Here is a 17,455-nt window from a genome sequence, read left to right on the forward strand (position 1 = left end):
ATGAGATGGAGAACAATCAATTTCATTTACATAGTAATAAATTGATTTCTGATGGAGCAAAAAGCCAGCTTAGCTGATAAGGACTGTGGAAGTGAATTTTTATGGTGAGCACATCGATCAAAATCGCTTCATCATCAGGAACCTAATCAATGGGCTATTAAAAAAGAAAAAAAAAAAAATCAATACATGGAATCTACACAAGAAAAAAGCCTGCATAATTAATTGAAAGAATCTAATCATTAGAATGCAAATTACAATTCAGAAGAGAAGATGAATTAAAGAAAAAGGAGATTCATGCTGAGACTAGATCTCCAAGAAATGCAAAACACAGCCTTAAGAGATCACTTCTTTCTCACTTCACCCACTAGCTTCTTGGATTGCACTTCCTATGTTCTTGGCCACAGCTTGGAGGCGAAAATCAAGGAAAGACCTCATATCTTGGAGCCCCGAACCCTCAACTGGATCAGACACAAAGGACCATTCAATCATGCACCCAACCATCTTACCATCCCCATCATTCATGGGCATCACTCTAATTGTGGCAACACAGGACTTGATCCCAACATTGTTGTCCAAGACCTCATAGCTGAAGCACTTCTCACTGGGGTCCATCATGAGGAGACGCTCATTGACCCACTTGAGCTTCAGCGGGTCTGAGTCATTGCCATTTGTGGTGGAGGCGACACACCGGACTAGGCCGGGCTGGCCCGGGACGCCCTCGACTAGGTGGCACGTGTCAAGTGTGGGAAGCCACTTGTGGATGTTGCAAAGGTCCGACAAGAATGGCCACACTTGGTCCGGTGTAGACCCTTTCAGCTCAGCAGTGACCTTGCCTTCCCCTCTTGGTTGGGTTTCTTCGGCCATTGAGAGAGAGAGAGAGAGAGAGAGAGAGAGAGAGAGATATGTTCCGTTTAGGGCAAAGATGGAGATATTTATTAGATAAAAGCCCAAACACGGGGCAGCTGGATTCCCTTTCTCTTGGTATAAAAAAAGTAAAAAATAAAGTAGATTAGAGAATTGAGGAATTTTCTATTAATTTGATGTATCACATCGGCCTATTCATAGATTTTATGAGAAACTATCAAAGGTAACATATATCAATCAAGATATATATACTCAAATGAGATATTCATGCAATATTGACAGATACAAAAAATTAATAAAATATTCTAAGTATTTCTAATATAGGTAAATATACTAATTATCACTAGCAAAAAAAAAAAGGACTTAGACCAGGTTCATAAATAAAATATCTAAATAAAGTGAAATGCTCTTTTTTTAACATTCTGTGACTGAGGGAGAAGCATTCGGCCTTGTGCAGAGCCCAAGTGGCTTGACTGTCCATGCGTAGATACTTTTAAAACTGGGAATACTCAGCGGTGCAGAAAAGTCTAATCGTAAATCTCAGATAAGATTTTAAAATATGCTTTGAGTGATTACTTAACCTTTCTCTGATTAACCAGTTTTAGGTCACCCTCTATCATTTGAGTTGTTTACCTTTTTCTCCAATTTTTCTATTGAGTTAACACTTCTGGTTGTCTTGCTTGCTATTTTTTTTTTTTTTTTTGAAATTTACCATCTCTTTTTGGAAACAACCAATCTCAATTCGAGAGTGATTACCAACATTTGTCTGATCAAATAACCAACTAAGTTTGCATTACCGACATTTCTTTGAGTTAATCATCAATGCTTTTTTTTTTTTTTTTTGAATTACCAACTTCTCTTTCTCCAAAAAAAAAAAAAAGGACTCTCTAAACGTTGATCAAACTTTATTTACCTTTTTTTTTTAATCAATGCCTTTAGTTTACCAATTATTTTATGAATTTACTAACTTTTTTTGTGCGACTCACTAAATTTGCTCCAATTAAATTATCAACTACTTTTGCATTACCAACTCTCCTTTGAGTTGCTCACCAATATTAATTCATTATTTTGGAAGCTTACCAACGTTTCTATTTGGTTCATCACTTTTAAATTACCAGTTCGTCAAGGTTGAAGAAATCCTGCAGAAGCCGCCACATCCGGTTAGAACTACGGCCTCTCTTCATCAATTAGCATTTTAGTAGTTGTTGAACCACATTGAAATACTGAAAGCATTTCTCGTTCGTGCGCGGAGAGACATATTTTGTAGTTGTTGACTTTCTCTCTCTTTGGCCCATTACACATGGGCCCAAAGATTAGATTCCGCCCCAAAAAATTCGGGCCTGGGTCGGGCCCATGGGCCAAAAGGCATGACCCATTGACCAGTCCTAGAGAGGAGGGCCGCCATCTCCTAGACTGCAGCAACCCATCTACTTCTCTTGTGTTTGATTTTTCTTTGGAGAAATTACACATATGGTTCCTAAATTTTAACCCGATATGTAATGTCGTCTCTTAATTTTTAATTTACTCATTTTAGTATCTGAATTTTAATCCAATGAGTAATGTTATTTCTGCAGTTTTTTTATTGGCTCCTGAATTTTTTCATAAATATTCAATTTAATTCTCAAACTATATGAGAATGTCCATCATTATCTTTCTATTAAGTCAAGATACAATAATCCACGTTATTAAAAAAAAATGGACGATCATTTTTTTTTCCAAATCAAACAAATTAAAAGAATTACTATATTAAAATTTAAGTCGAATATCCCTACATGCATAAACCCACATGATAGAAGTACTCGATTGCAGCGACTGTGACGTCACCAGGGGACGGCAAGGGACGCTAAGTGCTCCTGCCAACAGCCATCATCACTTCCGCTCGAGCACACACGCACACAAAGAGAGGGAGAGACAGAGAGGATAAACTGGTGATGATTCATCTAGCATTAATTTGTAAATATCAATACTTTGTAATTCAATTTTTCTTATCTTTAGATTTTTCTTTTATACTTTGTTTTTCAATTTATTAAACTCATGTATGATGCCACGTTGGTATTTGACAATGACTTAGTGGTCAAGTCCGTATTTCTGTTTCTTTATTCAGCGGAAGGACCACCTCAAATAAAAAAAGGTACATAGTGTAGGATCTAATTGTACTAAAAAAAAAAAATTTGAGGGACCGAATTGAGTCATTTGCGATAGTCTAGAGACTTCCGATATCATCTTCATCATCTTCATCATTTCGCAATGCTAACAAAGCAAGGAACACTTTTCTTTGTTGGACTATAGCTTTAGCGTGCGGATTTGCACCATTAAGCTCTGCTTATATATCAAATTTTGTTTGCCCAATGTCAGATTTCATGTGTCATTTTTGTCCATGACAGGCAAGTGGCCTCAAAGTGCACCATTCTCAATTCTATCTATTAGACATCCATCTCATTTTAGATTATCTTGCTTATCTAGCGAAAGGTCTTGTATTATTTTGATCTCTTCAACTCTTTGGTAACCAGAAAATTAGTAATTTAGGCTCTATTTGTTTTCACTGAAAATATTTTCCGAGAAAACATTTTCTCTATTTGTTAGCATTTGGTTTGCTTATGAAAATAAGTCAACAGAAAATGTTTACATAGTTAATAGAAAACCTATGCTTAATTTTAAGAAAATGATTTCCTTTTTAATAATTTGAAAATCATTTTTCAAAAAATGACTAGGTGTCAACATTTGGACTTGAAACTCTATACTTGAGCATGGAAACTCTAATGTTGGTTCGTAGGTCCCTGGCATTTGGGTTTGGGTCCATCAAGGCTAGGCTCGACTTGGTGCATGTGCCCGAGTCGCTAGCGCCTGTAAAGACCACGCAGAGGATCTAGGTACCCGAGCTTAGATCTCCAACACCCAGGCCTGAGTCCACAAAGGCCGCACTTGGGTCCCTAATGCTCAAGCTCTAGTCCTCAGCACAAAGGCTAAGGTCCACAAAGACTGTCTGGGTTCTCATTGCACTAGTGCCCAAGCTAGGTTGATCAAAGCCAAGACGTTGGATCCCGATGCTCAATCCAAATTTTCTATACTAAATGATGGAAAAGATTTTCTAGTTAGTTTCAAATTTCAGTCAAATATCATAAAATATTGTCATTTTCTTGAAAAAGACTTCTTGGAAAATAGTTTCTATAAATGTCCCATTTTTTGTGAAACAAATGGAGTTTTAATTTAAAGTTTAGATTAGAAGAGAACAATTGAATCTCTCCGGTTAATTCCAGCATATGCAAATAGATAGACGCTTAATTCCAAACTAATGATATTATTACACGTGAGAATAGCACAATTTAACTGGCTTTTCCTGTCCGACAAAAAAAAAAGAAGAAGCTTTTCCTGTGAATATTAGTAGAGTTTTTATCACATCCATTATCAGTGTAAAAATTGTTTTACCGATTCACCATAAGACAACTGCCATGTGGAAGAATTTTGTTTCTTCAACTAGAGATGTCTATAGTCCGATGGTGAGTGTATAAAAATTTGTTACACTGGCAGTAGATAAAACAATTATCCATGCGAAAATCTACATTAACATTTTTTTTCTTTTCCTCAGTAAAATTAAGCTTTATATTTGATATTAAATAATATTTCAAGTTTAAACCCCATGCGAAACTCGACATGATAGAAGTCATGCCTACATTTTGGATGTCCTCTTAGTGGGCCTTTATCTTCAAGCAATATAATGGAATCCAAATTTGGTGGCGTCTGATATTGGATTAAAGATAAAAATGAATAAAATCGAGGTTTCTTAGTCTTAATTAAAAGTCACATGAGAACAGTCGGTTATTAAACATTATGGAAAATAAGAGAAGTGTTAAGGTTTTCTTTCAGTAAGTAAGTGAGTTCTTTATACGAAATTGTGCAATAACACTTGTGTGCTTGTTTTGAGTGTAATCTTGGGCTGAGAAAACTTGATAATTGAGCAATTGTAACTTCAAATTCATAGTGAAATTCTTGTGACTGGCTCTTTCCATGGTTAGATACCCACATACGAATTGAATCACTTAAATCTAGAGTGTCCTTATCGTACATTGTTCATTTCTCCGGTAATTTTTCTTTCACATCAGATTTTAATTGTAAGATCTGGTAACTTCCATGTTATTGACAACATTTACTAAAGTACACACATGTAACAAAATCATTATGAGAATTGGAGCAACTTGAGCTGGTTAAGGATTAATAACTAGATTGACTTATGAAGGAGCAAAAGCCACCCTAGCGGATCAGGACTGTGAAACTTCATGCTTACTGTGAGCACATGGGATCAAAATCGCTTCATCAGGTTCGTGTAAGATTTTTCGAAAAGGAAGAAGTAGCCATCTCTATACCTATTAACCTAATCAATAGGAAAAATTACCAAAATAGTTCTAAACCTATTGCAACTTTTCCAGTTCAGTCCTCTTTTTTTTTGTGTGGCTAATTCAGTTTTAAATCTTTTGTATTTGTGACAACTCATCCATCCTGGCAATTTTGATCAGCTGATATTGATGTGGACACTGGCTGACACTAATGTGTTGATTTTTTGATATATTTTCGATTTTTTTATGTTTTATTTCTCTTTTTATTTTTAAATTTTCTCTTTTCTTCTTCCTCTGGCCAGCATAGGGACTTGTTCGAGGCTAGGGCCGATGAGGTTGATTTTTCAATTCTTTTATTTTTTATTTCTCTTTTTATTTTTAAATTTTCTCTTTTAAAATTCCTCTAGCCGATCCAACGACCGGTCAAAGCCTAGGGTTGGTGAAATTGACCCCATCGGCACTAGTGAGGTTGAGCCTCGGCCAACTTTGGCAAGGACTTACCATCGCAAGTGAGGGTCACTGGGCGAGGGCGAGGGTGAGCCTTGCCATTTGCCAGCCTTGCCCAAATCTGGCAAGTGTGAGCCTCAACCACCCCTAGCGAGGGTCACAAGGCAAGGTCGAGCTTGCCTAGTGCCATGACGGCAAGGGTGAGGGCTAGCCTCGCTATCACGGGCAAAGATTGGGCGAGGCTCGCCCTTACCAAATTTGGGTGAGAGCAAGCCTCGCCATGGCTAGGCAAGCTCCACCTCGCCCAACCATGACGAGGCTCATGCTTGCCCTCGCCAAATTAACGCCATGACGACGAGGGTGAGCAACGCTAGGTGAGCTCGATCTGGTACACTGACCCTCGCTTGTGACGGTGAGCCTTGGCCACCCCATTGACATCAGGGGTGATCGAGGCTTGCCTTCACCAGTGTTGGTGAGCCTCCCCAATTGCTAGCGAGGTCAACCTGCTAGCCTTTGCCCACAGGAAGAAGAAAAGATAAATTTTTGTTTTTTGTTTTTTTTTTTCTTTTTGAGAGAGAGAGAGAGAGAGAGAGAGAGAGAGAGAGAGAGAGGACAAATATAAAAAGGTTAAAAATTGAGTTGGCAAAAAAAAAAAGTTTGAAACTGAACTTGAAAAATGGTAAAAGATTTAGAATTATTTTGGTAATTTTTCCAATTCAATGTATTATAAAAGAAAAATAAATCAACATATGGAAAATTCACAAGTAATAATCCTGCATAATTAATTGAAAAATCTAATAATTAATTCTCAAATTAAAAGTCAGAAAGGAAGATAAAGTAAAGAAAAAGGCAATTCATGCTGAGGTTAGATCTTCAAGAAGTAAATCATGCTGAAATTAGATCCCCAAGAAATGTAAAGCACGATCTTTAGAGATCAAACCTGATCTTATTGAAATCATTTAAAGCATACATAATCTATCAACAAGAGAGATCACATCTTTCTCCCTTCAACCACTAGCTTCTTGGATTGCATTTTCTATCTTCTTGGCCATAGATTGGACGGCAAAATCAATAAAAGAGCTCAAATCTTGGAGCCCCCAACCCTCAACTGGATTAGACACAAAAGACCACTCAATCATGCACCCAAGCATCTTGCCATCCTCATCATTCATGGGCATCACTCTAACTGTGGCAACATAGTTCTTGAACCCCATGTTGTTGTCCAAGACCTCGTAGCTGAAGCACTTCTTGCTAGGGTCCATCATGAGGAGCCTTTCGTTGGCCCACTTGAGCTTCGACGGGTCTGAATCGTCGCCTAACGCGGTGGAGGTACAGTACCGGATGAGGCCAGGCTGACCCTGGACGCCGTCGATTCGGCAGCACGTATCAACGGCGGGAAACACCTTGTGAACGTTGCAAAAATCCGCCAAGAATGGCCACACTTGGTCTGGTGTTGGCCCTTTCAGTTCAGCTGTGGCCTTGCCTTCCCATCTTGGTTGGGTTTCTTCTGCCATTGATTGATGAGAGAGAGAAAGAGAGAGAGAGAGAGTCGTTGGTTTATGGCAAAGACGGTGACATTTATCAGCCCAAACATGTAAAAGCTAGATTCCAAGTCTCGTGTCTTAAAAAATTATAATTCATGTCACGTGGAATAAGATGGTTTAAGTGAGTAACTAGATATAGGAAGATGTCCTGTCTATCATTTCTAGATCCTAGCTGTTTGCACGTCAATAGCTTAATATTTATCATGAATAGCCGAGTCTTGTCTTTTTCTAAGTGACTATTGCTAGAAGCTATTTCACGTTATATAGAAAACAACAATTCAATGAGCAAATCCTCTCCACATAGCTACATTTTTGCATTATTTGGAAACTCTTGGGAGATGGGCCGCGGTAGAATCTGCTTTGCTAACTAATATGTTCTTTTTTACTCATTAGTAGAAGCTTATGGGCAGCATGATGTCATTCTCCATTGACTTAAGAGCCTACTATATTATTAATTAGGGACATAAGTGAATCATATCTCGAAGTAAGCACTAATAATCTAAGTAGGATATTTCAGTCGCCTAAAATTAACAAACCTGATGAAAAAATTGATCACACAACTTTACTAATTTTAAGATTGATTGTGCTTCCACTGCAAATTTTAGAACCTCTCGTGCTCTCGTGCACTTACGCATGACACACACAAGCACTACCGATCGATGAACACTGCGCATCTTTTACATTGATAATAGCCTTTTATTACAAGGACGTGTCTGAAGGAAAAGCAGGACAAAAGGGAGTTGCATCACAGCAATGAAAGGCCCACAACATTTATAAAGCAGGATACGCAAAATCAAGGACTACGGTTATCGGCCAATTTAATTCCCAAACGAATCCTCCATTTTCTTAGCCATGCCCTGTAAGCCCGCCCCATATACTACCCTCACCAAATCCTCCAAACGCCCACCCTTCCACCGAATTGACGGCGAACAACCACTCGATCATGCACCCACCTCCACCTTCTCCATCACTAGGGATGACCCTGACTGTGGACAGGAATGAAGTGAACCCAATGCTATTGTCTGCCATGTCATAGCTTAAACTTCGTCCGGTCAGATCTATCCTGACCAATCGCTCCTTGGCCTAGTTGACAGGGCGGTTCTCGCCAGCGTCATCAGTGCCTTTTGACGAGATGGAGAATCCAATGCAGTATCACACGGAACCGGGCACATCGTTCTCGCCATCTATGCCGTGGCAATCGGGTAGGCCCGGGAGCCATTTGTGGAGGTTGAAGAAGTCCATGAAGAGTGGCCATATCTAGTCTGCACTGGCCTTTGAGACTCTAGAAAAGATCTTGCCTTCCCACTTGTGACCTAATTGGGACTCCATTTGATTCTTGCTTTGGCACTCTTCTTTTATGCCAACATATACATGAGAGGAGAGTTCATGAGAGAGCTTACATTTATAAACTTTTGAGGATTGTACAACAATCTCCAAGTGGCAATTAATTATGGGTTGAGAAATTACTCTCAGTCATGACATAATAACAGGTACAACAAGATATTTAATAAATTACAACTCTTAGTCATTACATAATGAAAAGCAACGTTTTCGTATCTTTTACCAACTATTGTTTTCCTTTCTTATTAGTGCCTTAAATTTATCAATTATTTAATGAAATTACAAATCTTTTTTTGTGTGGTTTACAAACTTTTCTCCGATTAAATTATCAACTAATTTTAAATTGCCAACTCTTACCAACTCTATTTATTTCTTTCTTTGTTAAATTTATCAACTTTTTTATTTGGTTTATCACTTTTAAATTACCACTTGTGAACAATGAAGAAACCCCGTAGAAGCGGTTATACCTGGTCAGGACTGCTGCCTCTCACTTGGCCACCAACCTTGCCTTCCCATTCTTTTTCTCAGATCCCTGGCCATAGAATAGAAAGCCACGGTTCATCAATTAGCATTTTAGAATTAGTTGAACCACATTGAAATACTGAATGAATCAGATTTCAGGTTATGAGAAGGCAGATGTCGGATTGTCATGGAAATAAAAGTGTCGGACTATGCTCTTCTTAGGTTGACTTCCGTTGGTCAATTTGGAGGAGTGGTCGCTATAGGGGCTCTTCAACATGTTGAAACAGGGGAGAGAGGGGCTGCTCTGGTTGAAGAAGACGTTGGACACACAAACCCCACGAACTGAGTTCAGTTTAGTTTCTGACCTGTACTTTCTGTTTGCCTCAGATAATTTTGTGGCTGTTGAAAGCATTATGAGACAAAGGGAAGCACCGTGAGCTGCCAAGTCCCTCATCAGTGACTGCACCTTTCTATTGGGCCTTCACCGCAAGCCCAGCTTATCTTTCAGCCCAAAGAAGCCAACCAAGCAGCCGATTGGGTAGCGAGGACCCATCGTAATGGCTCCCTCCCACCGAGTTGGATTGACAATCCTCCCCACCCTCTTCGCTTAATCCTATGCTTAGATGTTGAATCTACTTGTTATCCGTTTTTTGGTAAGTAATGAAAATTACTTGTTTCAACCAAAAAAAAAAACATGTTGAAACAGGTTTTGTCCGTGCGTGAAGAGGCATATTCTGGATGTGACATGGGAATCATTTTAAGCTCTCTCTCCCTTCACCCCCCCCCCCGGGGGGCCAAAACCCAAACCGCCAAGCCCATTCCACATGGACCAAACAATTAGATTCAACTCAAAAAAAAAGTTTGGGCCTGGATTGGGCCATTGGGGGCCATGGGCCTAACCCGGCCTAGGCCTAACGGCCGTGCCTGGCACCGCCCTAAGACGAATGGCACGGCCGGTTGCACAGTCCTAGTGAGGAGGGCCGCTGCCTCCTCAACTGCAGCTACCCCTCACCTTCCATTGCGTTTGGTTTTTTCTTTTGTTCTCTTTTTAGGACGTTTCATATTTCTATTTTTTTTAAATTTGAAAGCAATTATTTATATTTTGGTTTCCATGTAAGAAGCCATGTAAGGTAACAAGTTGGCATTTAACGGCTACACCAACATCTCCATTTATATTTTTAAGAGCAGGACCAATCGAACAAAATGTTGTATAGTTTAGGGACCAAATTACTAAAAAGAAGAAAATGGTGGAGGGGCGTGATTGAACATTTTGAAAAAAAGTCAAGGACATCTTGTGCCTTTATTCCTAAAAGATTAAAAAAAAAATGTTGATAGTTGAAAGAAAAATAAAGTTGTGAAGTAACTCAAACGAGAGTTGGTAATCCAAAATTAGTTGATAACTTAATAAAAAAAATTGGCAACTCCTAATTAAAGATGGTAATTTCTGAAAAATTGATAAATTCAAGGTGTTCCCAACATATGGAAATAAAAATTTGCAAATGACATAAAATGTTGGAAAGTTTAAAAATGTCAAATAAATATTAATAACTCAAATAAAAGTTATTAATCCACTACTATGTGGAAATCTAATGAGAGAAAAATTAATAAGTCGTGTTAATTTAGTTTTGTAAACCCTAGAAAGAGTTATTAAATGTAAGCAGTTGCTATCCAAGGCAAATACATGTTGGTAACTCATTTAAGCGTTAGTAAATAACTCAAATGAGAGTCGATAACTTAATATAATTATAGTTGGCAAATTACTCTAATTTAGGTTGGTAATTTTATGTAAAAGTTAGTAAAACTGAACCATTTGTAAGTTATGTAAATAAAAGTCGGTAAGTTAGTGCAAAAATTACTAATTTGCAAACTATAAAAATATTATTGATATCTGTAAAATGTTTGTAAGTTACCAACAAACTTTCTGGAAATAAAAAAATAACTATCAGTTGTTATATTATCAACAGCATAAGTTCCACCAACATTTATCGGATTTCACTTAACTAAATCAAAGGATGCAAAATAAAATCAGCTGGGGAGATGAGTGAATACACTATTCTTTTTGAAATAGCCCATTTTTTTTTTTTTTCCTTTAAAGTATTCAGGACGTCAACCCAACTAACGGCATTTTGCCCTCCTTCGCGCCCAAAAATAACGGTTGAAATGGAGTCGAGGGGACTTGGGCTCGCTCTCACAGGCTCAACCTGCGCATTTCGTCTTCTCTTTGCTAAAGAAAGCAAGAAAAACCTCGGCCAAAAAGAAGACTGAATCATCCGATTCAGAAGAGATAAATTTCTCAGCTTTCCAGTTCTAAGAAAATCCCAACACACACATCATGCAGTTGGTCATTGGAAGGACAAGACTGTGAAGAAGAAGAAGAAAAAGGTAAAGAAGAAGAAGGCAGCTTCTGAATGATCGATACTATTCTATAGACAAGATAGCCATGGATGAGTTCATTACTCAGGTAAGTCACATAGGAATTCTGGGACTTGAAGATGAGAGCCTAGCAACTCTCCTCCAATTCCAGAGGAGGTGCGTGATTTTTCTTGAAAATGTTTGGATATTTCATTTTTTTGGTTTGACTGAATCTGTTTGTATGTTTTCCGCAAGTTTGATGGATAAAGAAAAGGAAATGGCCCGTGAAGTCATCTTCGGTAGTTTGAACATTTCAGGTTGTTCTTGTTTTTTTCTTTATGACTGAATGAGAAATTCAATTCGAAAGAGAAAAATAAAGGGAAAACGTTCATCTAATTTGGATTAATAGCTAAAACCCCAATTGGCAGAAAGCAGTATGTTAGTGGATAATCTTCAAGGAAGTTTCTGGCCATTTTCAAGGAAATTACTGCTCTGATGTAATTATCACAGATTAACACTTTAGGTCATCAACTACTTTTGCCCTGTTTGAGAATTCATGCATCCCCCGAAGACTCTGTTACTGATCTATAGTTGTCAAAGAATTTTAGTTAAGTGCAGTTATGTCGATTATTTCGCCATATGCAAGCTTCAAATACATCATTCTGAAAGTTTTACTGTCTCAGGTCCAAATTGATGATTCTTCAATTTACAGAATAGAAAGACAACTGGATAAGGGAGCTACTGGGCTAGTATGTGCCGTTCGACCCATTGGTCCTTCAACTTTGAGTGGTCAAACTGGCTTACATGCAGAGGAGCTATGGCCTTGAAGCTCTAACTCATTTTTCAGTTTTGTAAAGTCAATTTATGCTTTGCTGCTTAGATAATCAGTACAACAATCTCTAGGTAGCAGTAAAGTTTCAGCAGAAACATCCCAGTGAAGCTGACATTCCTCATGAGTGGAAAGTTTACGAGTGAGTCACTAAAAACGTTTCCATGTTCGTTTTTTTTTTTTTTTTTTTTTTACACTGGATTCTGGCAAATGAAATTGTATCAGTTATACAAATCTCACATCCACTTTCTACTGCATGTTGTGCAGTGATCTGGGCAAAAATCATAGCAAACCACTGCCACGGGTTCATTACAGGGGGCAACAAGGTGACTATGACATCCTGGTATGTGCAATTCCCTTCGAAAAATGATTTCGCATTTTTCTCAGATGCTTTAAGTCTTCAATGATCTGCCTCGAATATGCAGGTCATGGATTTGCTTGGACCGAGTTTACAAGTTCAGTTGGTCAATAACCGCCCATTGTATGTTCCCTCGTGAAGTGTCTACTCTATTGTTTCTCTTTGAAATTTGAATGTTGTATCGTGTTATGTATCTTTCTAACACTGATTCTTACCTTTTCCATTATATCAGCATGCCATTGGCGTCAGTTGCTTGTGTTGCTGTTGAGGCAATCTCTATTCTCAAGAAGCTGCACTCTAGAGGGTAATGGACAGTGGTTGTCCGATTTTGTTTCTGCTTTTCAATGTTTATCAGGGTCCCTTTATCAAAGTATAGAGTCGATTACAAAAACCAGAGTCTTTTCTTGGCAGGTACATTCATGGGGACGTAAAACCTGAGAACTTTTTGCTCGGTCCTCCAGGAACTCCTGATGAGAGAAAATTGTTCCTGATTGACCTTGGATTAGATATCTGCAGTTGCATATACAGATCTATATTGTAAGAAACAGCAATTAGAATACGATCTGTCTCATTGTTGCTTCATCATTCACAGCTATGAGATGGTGAGATCATTCTAGCAGTTCGCATATTAGGTACCATCAATCTCCAGACCATTTCAGGTGGGGTCCAAGTGGTTTTTACCATCTTTACACACAATGCCCAGCCTAATGAGCCTCCGCTCACAAATATACAACAAATTAACCATTCACTGCAGAGGAACGCCTCATTTCGCGAGCGTGCATGCTCATCTTGGTAGAGCAAGTAGCCAGAGAGATGACCTGAGTCACTAGCATACATGCTCCCTTTCCTTTTCCACGGCCATTTGCCTTGGCATGGATTTCAGGTTTTGCTTTGCTTAAAACCAGGAAGATGATTTTCAACCTTACAGATGAATATGCCTTCTTAATCACTGCAGCTGTTTCAGGCGGACAATATGCCTATGCTTGTATGCAGGAGAAAGATGGCCACTCCTTTGGAAGCTCTTTGTCACTCTTGCCCTCCGCCTTTCCTGCACTCTGCCAGGTTTGCAGTAAATTTGTGATTTGATGAAAATCCAAACTGTGCAAGATATATTTCTCTGTTCCGTGGGATAATTGATCAAAACCCATACGTTTGGCCTGTGAATGCTGATGCTGCTCGTGAGGTGCCATCTTATTCCTCTAAATATGTGTCTTTTGCAGTTTCTCCAGAAGCAAGATGTTTGTTAAATTCTCAGATCGGAACTCGTTCTCTATGTGAGCCATATCTTTCTCTTTGTTTTGACATGCATTTTGTCAGTCAAATGAAGGCGGCGTGCCAACAAAGAGCTTACTAACACGAGGGGGGTTGATGAGATTACAATGGATAAGCATTTTCCACGAACATCCACCCATGAGGCAAAGATTAGGACTTAAAGTGACTTACCCCTCACAGTTCCTTCTTTTTCAGTACATCGAGTTTATTTTCGGATCATCGCACCTCAATTATTGACTTTAATTGTCCTGTGGACGATAAAGATGAAGTGTTCATCATCCCATCCACCCCTTTCTCTGTGAAGGATTTGCTACAATGGGGACAATGTGAACCTACCTTTATTCATTGAGGAGGCACATGCAGATGAAATGTATGTTAGCAGTGTGGCTTCCCGCTTCAATTTGTGGCCTGTGGTTATGGATTCTGGCACTAGCTTCACTGCTCAAGTTCAGACTATTTCGCCCGAGTTTCTTCCCCAGGTTGCATCTGAGCTGCCCTAAATTGGACTTTCATCATACACTGTAGGTCCCCATAGTCCCACGTCACTATTCTTCTAACAAATTGCATCAATGAAAAGAGGTACTCGACCTAAAAGGAACCAACAATACATTTAACCCAATCGATGGGATTCCCAATTGGGCGTGACTTGACTGCTTGATTTTGTTGTTGAAGAACTGGATTAGGAGACAGTGGGCAAGGAATTACCACATCACTGCAATCGCTGGAGCAGATAATGGTAACACATTAGTTGTAATGTCCAAGGGTTAGTAAGTGAATGATGCTTTAATCTCTATTTCCAGCAACAGCTGTTGTACCTCATCTATTATATAAGCTCTTCTTGATTTTACTAAATTCAGGACCCCAAAACTTTTGCCAATCTTATCACATCACCAATACATTCCCTCACGCGAGGATTTAGAGGAAATGGGCAGTTGGTACTTGCCATGGCCACTCTGGGAAGTAAGGGGGTAGTCATCATGTCCTCTGCCACCGGATTCATCCACCAGGTTTTCCATTCTTTTGTGGTTCCTTTTTATGCTCCTTTCCAAGATTTATCTTTCGAAGTGTCTAGAACTGGACAAAATTGATCTGATTTGGTTTCTTGCACTGAACTTTAAGGTTGTAGAGCTAGATTTTCAGTACCCGTGTGAGGCAATTCATGAAAGGTGGAAGCAAGGCTACTTCATCACTTCAGTTGCAGCTACTCCAGATCAGGTAGCTTTTATCTTCAGCATTCCAGGAGAAGTACCAGTTAGAGGACCCCAACAGGCAGCCCAGGCTTCACATTTTCCTGAAACAGTGGTGGCGGTGATTATATTTGGTCATTTTGCAAGCATCTAACTTTTGGTTGCATTTGCTATGATTCTATGAGATTCATATGGTTCTGATTCCCATCTTTTGCAGGAGAGTTGGCCTAGGAATTACTACATGTCCCTTCTTTGCTACAGCAGACCTGCTTCGTGAACCACCAAATATGGTGTGTGCGCATTTACTGGTGTCTTCATGAGTCGTTGACGTGCTCAACATGCAGTTTTTGCCCTTTATATCCCGACTTATGGGAAGCAAGGGTTAACAAGCCACCGATCGATCATGTACAGATATGAACCCACTTCCCCTGGCACTGAATAGAATTGAAACTGACCAATTCTTGTTTTACTTGTGTGCATGTTTGCGTTAAAGTTTCGCACATTTGTCACGCTTTTGAAACGTTTTAAGAATAATAGTAGGCCACAATCCGGTAATGAGAATGATGCAATCTGTATCTAGGTTATTTCTCTTCAATGAGAACGCTCTGCTGATTTGTTACCTTAGTACTAGTTGAGACTAGTGTTACATGTCGCAATCTGCATGTAATCTGATAGAATGAACGACATGCTATATGACAGAACTTGGACTATAATTACGAGCCAAGTTGATAGGAGTCTCAGAGAACGGGGTTGTTAAAGTCCTTATCCAGATCTTAAAACTTTATGATAAGATGTGAACTTAAGGAACTGTCCCAAACTTGAACAGTATCTTGAGAGATATCAGAAGTTGATTGCCACAATCATCGGGACTCGATCAGGCTTGCTGATCTCGTTTGATCCGGGGTTTTAGAAACCACTCCAGCCAAAGGACCATAACAAACTCATAACTTCAGTGAAGACATCGATTTCATAAGAGAGGCTGACCTAGGATATGTCTCCCCTCATCTATAAATGAAAAAATGCAACTGGACAAAAAGTATATGAATTTTTTTCCAAATCAAACAAATTCAATCTAGTTCCTAAATTATATGAAAATGTCCATGATTATCTTTCTATGAAATCAGTATATAATACATGCGCACACAAAGAGAGGGGGAGACAGAGAGAACAAACTGGTGATGACTCATCTAGCATCCCCACGTCTCTCTTAGCTGCGAAACCAATATGATTCTATGTTCCGTCTTTTTCAAATTCCTAATCTGTAAATATCAATACTTGGTAATTTATAGATTTTGATTATAAGATTGGTTAACTTCCACATTATTATACAAAATTTAGTAGGGTACACATCTCTAACAAAATCATTATAAGAATTGGAGCAACCTGAGATGGTTAACAATTAATAAATGGATTGACTTGTGAAGGAGCAAAAACCACCCTAGCTGATAAGGATTGTGAAAGTCAACGCTTACCGTGAGCACATGGGACCAAAATCGCTTCATCAGGTTGGTATAAGACTTTTTGAAAAGGGAGGACTAGCCACTTCTATACCCATTAACCTAATCAACGTATTATAAAGAAAAATAAATCAACATATAGAAAATTCACGAGTAATTAGCCTGCATAATTAATTGAAAAAAATATAATAATCAATTCACTAATTAAAGTCAGAAAAGAAGATAAAGTAAAGAAAAAAGGTAATTCATGCTGAGATTATATCTTCCAGAAGTAAATCATGCTGAAATTAGATCTCCAAGAAATGCAAAGCGCGACCATTGGAGATCAAACCTGATCATATTGAAATCATTAAAGCATACATAATCTATCAACAAGAGAGATCACGTCATTCTTCCTTCACGCACTGGCTTCTTGAATTGCACTTTCTATCTTCTTGGCCATATATTGGAGGCAAAAATCAAGGTAAGAACTCAGATCTTGGAGCCCCCAACCCTCAATTGGATCAGACACAAAAGAACACTCAATAGTGCACCCACCCATCTTACCATCTCCATCACTCATGGGCATCACTTTAAATGTGGCAACATAGTTCTTGAACCCCATATTGTTGTCCAAGACCTCATAGCTGAAGCACTTCTCGCCAGGGTCCATCATCAGGAGCCTCTCGTTGACCCACTTAAGCTTCGACGGTTCTGAATCGTCGCCTGACACGGTGGAGGCGCAGTATCGGATGAGGCCGGGCTCGCCCTGGATGCCCTCGACTCGGTAGCACGTATCAATGTTGGGAAACAGCTTGTGGAGGTTGCAAAAATCCGCCAAGAATGGCCACACCTGGTCTGGTGTTGGCCCTTTCAGCTCAGCTATGGCCTTGCCTTCCCATCTTGGTTGGGTTTCTTCTGCCATTGAGAGAGAGAGAGAGAGAAAGAGGGGGAGAGAGAGAGAGAGAGAGAGAGAGAGAGAGAGAGTTTTGTTGGGTTTATGGGCAAAGATGGAGACATTTGTCAAATAAA

General features: G+C 39.1%; 3 protein-coding genes and 1 long non-coding RNA gene across 13 annotated transcripts; 1 reads left to right on the forward strand and 3 right to left on the reverse strand.

The window, feature by feature from the left end:
- Window positions 1-357: 357 nt before the first annotated feature.
- On the reverse strand, window positions 358-864 carry LOC104439934 (lachrymatory-factor synthase). The gene has a single exon (XM_010052934.2). It carries the CDS (start codon window positions 862-864, stop codon window positions 358-360), a length of 507 nt encoding a protein of 168 aa, XP_010051236.2.
- Window positions 865-6,554: 5,690 nt separating this feature from the next.
- Window positions 6,555-7,232, reverse strand: LOC104437788 (lachrymatory-factor synthase). Its single transcript, XM_010050818.3, has one exon. The coding sequence runs from the start codon at window positions 7,154-7,156 to the stop codon at window positions 6,650-6,652; it is 507 nt and encodes a 168-aa protein (XP_010049120.2). The 5' UTR covers window positions 7,157-7,232; the 3' UTR covers window positions 6,555-6,649.
- Window positions 7,233-12,432: 5,200 nt separating this feature from the next.
- On the forward strand, window positions 12,433-15,562 carry LOC104437789. Of its 10 annotated transcripts, none has more exons than XR_005549969.1 (7): window positions 12,433-12,513; window positions 12,596-12,651; window positions 12,761-12,832; window positions 12,940-14,563; window positions 14,658-14,807; window positions 14,920-15,121; window positions 15,205-15,562. It is a non-coding gene; the product is annotated as an uncharacterized LOC104437789 (long non-coding RNA). The 10 variants fall into 10 exon arrangements; XR_005549970.1 differs by having other exon boundaries at window positions 14,920-15,108; XR_005549972.1 differs by having other exon boundaries at window positions 12,940-14,379; window positions 14,473-14,563; window positions 14,920-15,562.
- Window positions 15,563-16,614: 1,052 nt separating this feature from the next.
- LOC104437791 (lachrymatory-factor synthase) lies at window positions 16,615-17,455 on the reverse strand. The gene has a single exon (XM_010050821.3). The coding sequence runs from the start codon at window positions 17,346-17,348 to the stop codon at window positions 16,842-16,844; it is 507 nt and encodes a 168-aa protein (XP_010049123.1). The 5' UTR covers window positions 17,349-17,455; the 3' UTR covers window positions 16,615-16,841.

Source organism: Eucalyptus grandis, chromosome 3, assembly GCF_016545825.1.
Source record: "Eucalyptus grandis isolate ANBG69807.140 chromosome 3, ASM1654582v1, whole genome shotgun sequence".
Classification (NCBI taxonomy): Eukaryota; Viridiplantae; Streptophyta; class Magnoliopsida; order Myrtales; family Myrtaceae; genus Eucalyptus; species Eucalyptus grandis.

Excerpts from the sequence above, each read along its gene's own strand:
- LOC104439934 (XM_010052934.2), bottom strand. The coding sequence starts at position 864 with ATGGCCGAAGAAACCCAACCAAGAGGGGAAGGCAAGGTCACTGCTGAG.
- LOC104437788 (XM_010050818.3), bottom strand. The coding sequence starts at position 7,156 with ATGGCAGAAGAAACCCAACCAAGATGGGAAGGCAAGGCCACAGCTGAA.
- LOC104437791 (XM_010050821.3), bottom strand. The coding sequence starts at position 17,348 with ATGGCAGAAGAAACCCAACCAAGATGGGAAGGCAAGGCCATAGCTGAG.